This window comes from Lupinus angustifolius, unplaced genomic scaffold (assembly GCF_001865875.1).
Source record: "Lupinus angustifolius cultivar Tanjil unplaced genomic scaffold, LupAngTanjil_v1.0 Scaffold_279_7, whole genome shotgun sequence".
Lineage (NCBI taxonomy): Eukaryota > Viridiplantae > Streptophyta > Magnoliopsida > Fabales > Fabaceae > Lupinus > Lupinus angustifolius.
This window is the reverse complement of record NW_017727557.1, coordinates 1,372-5,399: the sequence shown is the minus strand read 5'-3', so window position 1 is coordinate 5,399 and position 4,028 is coordinate 1,372. Positions and strand designations below refer to the sequence as shown.

Below are 4,028 nucleotides of genomic sequence, written 5' to 3'. Positions count from 1 at the left end.
TGTAATTGGACCCATAAATCCCAAAGCTTCCAACGGTCATCGCTTCATTCTGGTGGCAATCGACTACTTCACTAAGTGGGTAGAAGCTGCATCATACAGCAGTATCACTCGCAAGGTATTCGTCAAGTTCCTCCGAAGAGAGATCATTTGCAGGTATGGGATCCCCGAAAGGATAATCATAGATAATGGCACCAATCTCAACGGTGGCAAAGTGGATGAACTGTGCAACAAGTTTAAGATCAAGCATCATAATTCGACCCCGTACAGGCCAAAAATGAATGGCGCAGTTGAAGCGGCCAATAAGAACATCAAAAAGATAGTTGCAAAGATGGTGGAGAATTACAAAGATTGGCATGAAAAGTTACCCTATGCTTTGCACGCATATCGTACCAACATTCGGTCAAGTACTGGGGCAGCCCCGTTCTCACTAGTGTATGGGATGGAAGCTGTCTCTCCAATCAAAGTAGAAATTCCTTCGTTGAGAGTCCTAATGGAAGCAGAACTAGAAGAGTCTGAATGGGTCAAGGCTAGGTATGAACAGTTAAATATGATCGAAGAGAAAAGATTGGCAGCCATCTGTCATGGCCAGTTGTACCAAGGAAGGGTGGCAAGAGCTTTCGACAAGAAGGTTCGTCCTAGAGAGTTTGAAGCGGGAGACTTGGTGCTCAAAAAGATCCTCCCAATGAGACTTGGTGCTAAAAAAGATCCTCCCAAATCAGGAAGATGCTCATGGGAAATGGGCTCCAAACTATGAAGGTCCTTATATTGTCAAGAATGCATTCTCAGGAGGTGCTCTGGTCTTACAAGACATGGATGGAAATGTTTTAGCCAGACCTGTAAACACAGACGTGGTAAAGAGATTCTATGCCTAAAAAAAAATAAAATAAAAACCCGTTAGGTTGAAAACCCGAAAGGGCGGCCTAAGCAAAAATTAGGGTATGAATAAAAGCCTGTTAGGTGGAAAACCCGAAAGGGCAGCCTAGGCAGAAATTAAGGCAAATAAAAAAGAAAAAGAAAAAGGGGCATTTTCTCTCGCAAATTTACCACACCAAGGGCAAATAAAGATCCTCCATGCGCTTGTACTCATAGTAGGAACCATAAAAGTTGTGAGCAATATGGGGAGGAAATGTGAGTTCTCAGAGGGGTTCTGTTAGTCTAGCATCATGGGCTAGTTACTCGGTCGTGACGTAAGGTTGATGGATGGATTAGCAATTACTTTATACTGGGGCAAAAAATTTTGCAAAAATTTTGTAACCTGTAGCATATATGCTCTCAAACCTTCCTACATGTAACTTTTTGAATATCAATAGAAGGAAGTTCTTTCATCTCCCTATTTACCTTCGTGCATACATGTTTGCTTAGATACATCTCAAGTCGTATAAATATAATACTCGAACCTCATGATCGAATAACTTCTTTGGTAATGTGTTTCATTAAGTGATTCAGGATAAAGAAACTCATCGAAACTTAACCCCAATGGATATGTCATTAGAGAAGTGGGTGCTACTTCTGGAAAACAACGGGTCACCCAAAGTGGATCCATTAATTTATGAAAAGGAGGAATGAAAGTGTAGCAGGTGCTGATTGGATTAGTTGATGCCTACCGAGATGGCGCTGTGGTTTCACGTCAAACTTTATAATGACGATTAAGTTATTCTCATACGTGTAACTCACTGTGCATACATTATCATCTTTGCATTACTCATATATCATTAGCATCTAAACTATCATATGCATTCACAGCCGAAGTTTTGACCCAAAATATCCTCTTAAGTATTGATCCAGGGCCCTTTATTATCTATATGTCACCGTGATCCTTTTACACCCCGACCCCTCAGCGGTCGCGTGATTGTGCTTTGACCCCTCAGTGGTCTCTGTATCCTTTTGCACCCCGACCCCTCAGCGGTCGCATGATTGTGCTTTGACCCCTCAGTGGTCTTTGTATCCTTTTGCACCCCGACCCCTCAGCAGTCGCGTGATTGTGCTTTGACCCCTCAGTGGTCTCTGTATCCTTTCACTTGGACTCATGAGCTCTTTACCCGCTAACCTCGAGTTCATACCGTATGCTTGAGCTTGAGGCTTCTTCCTCCGTGTGTTATTCCCTAGTCAAATTTGGTCTTTTTATCTTTACTTCCTTCTCATTATGATAACTTTGTATTTTGCACCCCGGCCCCTCAGCGGTCACGTGATTGTGCTTTGACCCCTTAGTGGTCTATGTATCCTTTTGCACCCTGACCCCTCAGCGGTCGCGTGATTGTGTTTTGACCCCGCAGTGGTCTCTGTGATCCTTTTGCACCCCGACCCCTCAGCGGTCGCGTGATTGTGCTTTGACCCCTCAGTAGTCTCTATGATGCTTTTGCACCCCGACCCCTCAGCGATCGCGTGATTGTGCTTTGACCCCTCAGTGGTCTCTGTATCCTTTTGCACCCCGACCCCTCAGCGGTCGCGTGATTGTGCTTTGACCCCTCAGTGGTCTCTGTATCCTTTTGCATTCCGGGCCCCTCAACGGTCGTGTGATTGTGCTTTGACCCCTCAGTGGTCTCTGTATCCTTTTGCATTCCGGGCCCCTCAACGGTCGTGTGATTGTGCTTTGACCCCTCAGTGGTCTCTATTGGTCAGCATTTTGCTTCGTGGGCTCTTTACCCGCTAACCTCGAGCTCATGTTGTATGCTTGAGTTTGAGGCTCTATCCTCCATGTGTTATTTTCCCAGTCAAAATTTGGTTTTCTTATCTTCACTTCCTTCTCATCTTGATAACTTTAGCAACATTCGTCGCTCTTGTTATCTAATGAAAAGCAAGTAAAGAGGGGCAACTGTAAACACCCAATTTTGACCGGGGTGAAAATTGCAAAACAAAAAAGGGGGGGAATTTTGAAATTCAAATGTTTTGGCAACTGGGCTTTGTTCCTAGCCCAACCAGTAACCCTAATCCTCACCCCTATTTAATCCTAACTTAGAAACTACCCTAGGGGATCTGAAAATTGAGAGAAAGAGGAAAAATAGGAGAGAGCAAGAATAGGAAAAGAGGAAAGGAGGAGAGGATAGAGAAGCAGAACCTTGCCTGCATTACATCCAAGTTTCCTCTTAGGTACATTCCTTTTATTTCTTGCATTCTTCTATACTTTAAGTGTTTATTGTTATTGTGTATACCGCGTTTGTTGTTGAATTTTTTCTGGGTGCAGCTGTAAAATAAGGGGCTGGACGGTGTCGGCTCCGCCTAAAGCCACCGTCACAGCCCCACCGTGGTAAGGGAGGGACCGGACAGCAGCCGCCTTGTTCCTCCATAAATCCCTAATTTTAAAAAAAAACCTAAACCCCTAAATTAATTTGAAATCCCTAAACCTAAACCCCTAAATTAATTTGAAATCCCTAAACCTAAACCCCTAAATTAATTTGAAATCCCTAAACCTAAACCCCTAAATTAATTTGGAATTCCTAAACCCTAAAGTCCCAAATTTGAATTCTCAATTCCTTATTTTGTTTATTTTTTATTATTTTGTTTTTTTTCTTTTTTTTTTATTTTATCATTTTTTTCTATTCTGTTTTTTATTTTTCTATTTTTTTCGTTTTATTTAATTAATTTTTTTATTCTGTTTTTTATTATTTATTAAAAATTCGTTTCTTTATTTATTCATTTGTTATAATAATTTTTAAATGTGATATGAGGTAACCCACTCTAGACCTACTGTCTTGCCGCGTTACCTTATGTTGTAAATTTATTTCAATTAGTTCTTTTTTTAAAGCAATGTGAGGTAACCCACTATAGACTCACCTTATGTTGTAAATTTATTTCAATTAGTTCTTTTTTTAAAGCAATGTGAGGTAACCCATTATAGACTCAGTGTCTTGTCGCGTTACCTTATGTTGTAAATATATTTCAATTAGTTTTTTTAAAAGCAATATGAGGTAACCCACTATAGACCCAGTGTCTTGTCGCGTTACCTTATGTTGTAAATCTATTTCAATTAGTTTTTTTAAAACAATGTGAGGTAACCCACTATAGACTCAGTGTCTTGTCGCGTTACCTTA

General features: G+C 41.1%; 1 protein-coding gene across 1 annotated transcript; it reads left to right on the top strand.

Moving 5' to 3' along the window:
• Positions 1–274: 274 nt before the first annotated feature.
• On the top strand, positions 275–1,566 carry LOC109340893. Its single transcript, XM_019578655.1, has 3 exons — positions 275–628; positions 720–851; positions 1,447–1,566. Exons 1-3 carry the CDS (start codon positions 275–277, stop codon positions 1,564–1,566), a joined length of 606 nt encoding a protein of 201 aa, XP_019434200.1.
• The last annotated feature ends 2,462 nt before the right edge of the window (positions 1,567–4,028 follow it).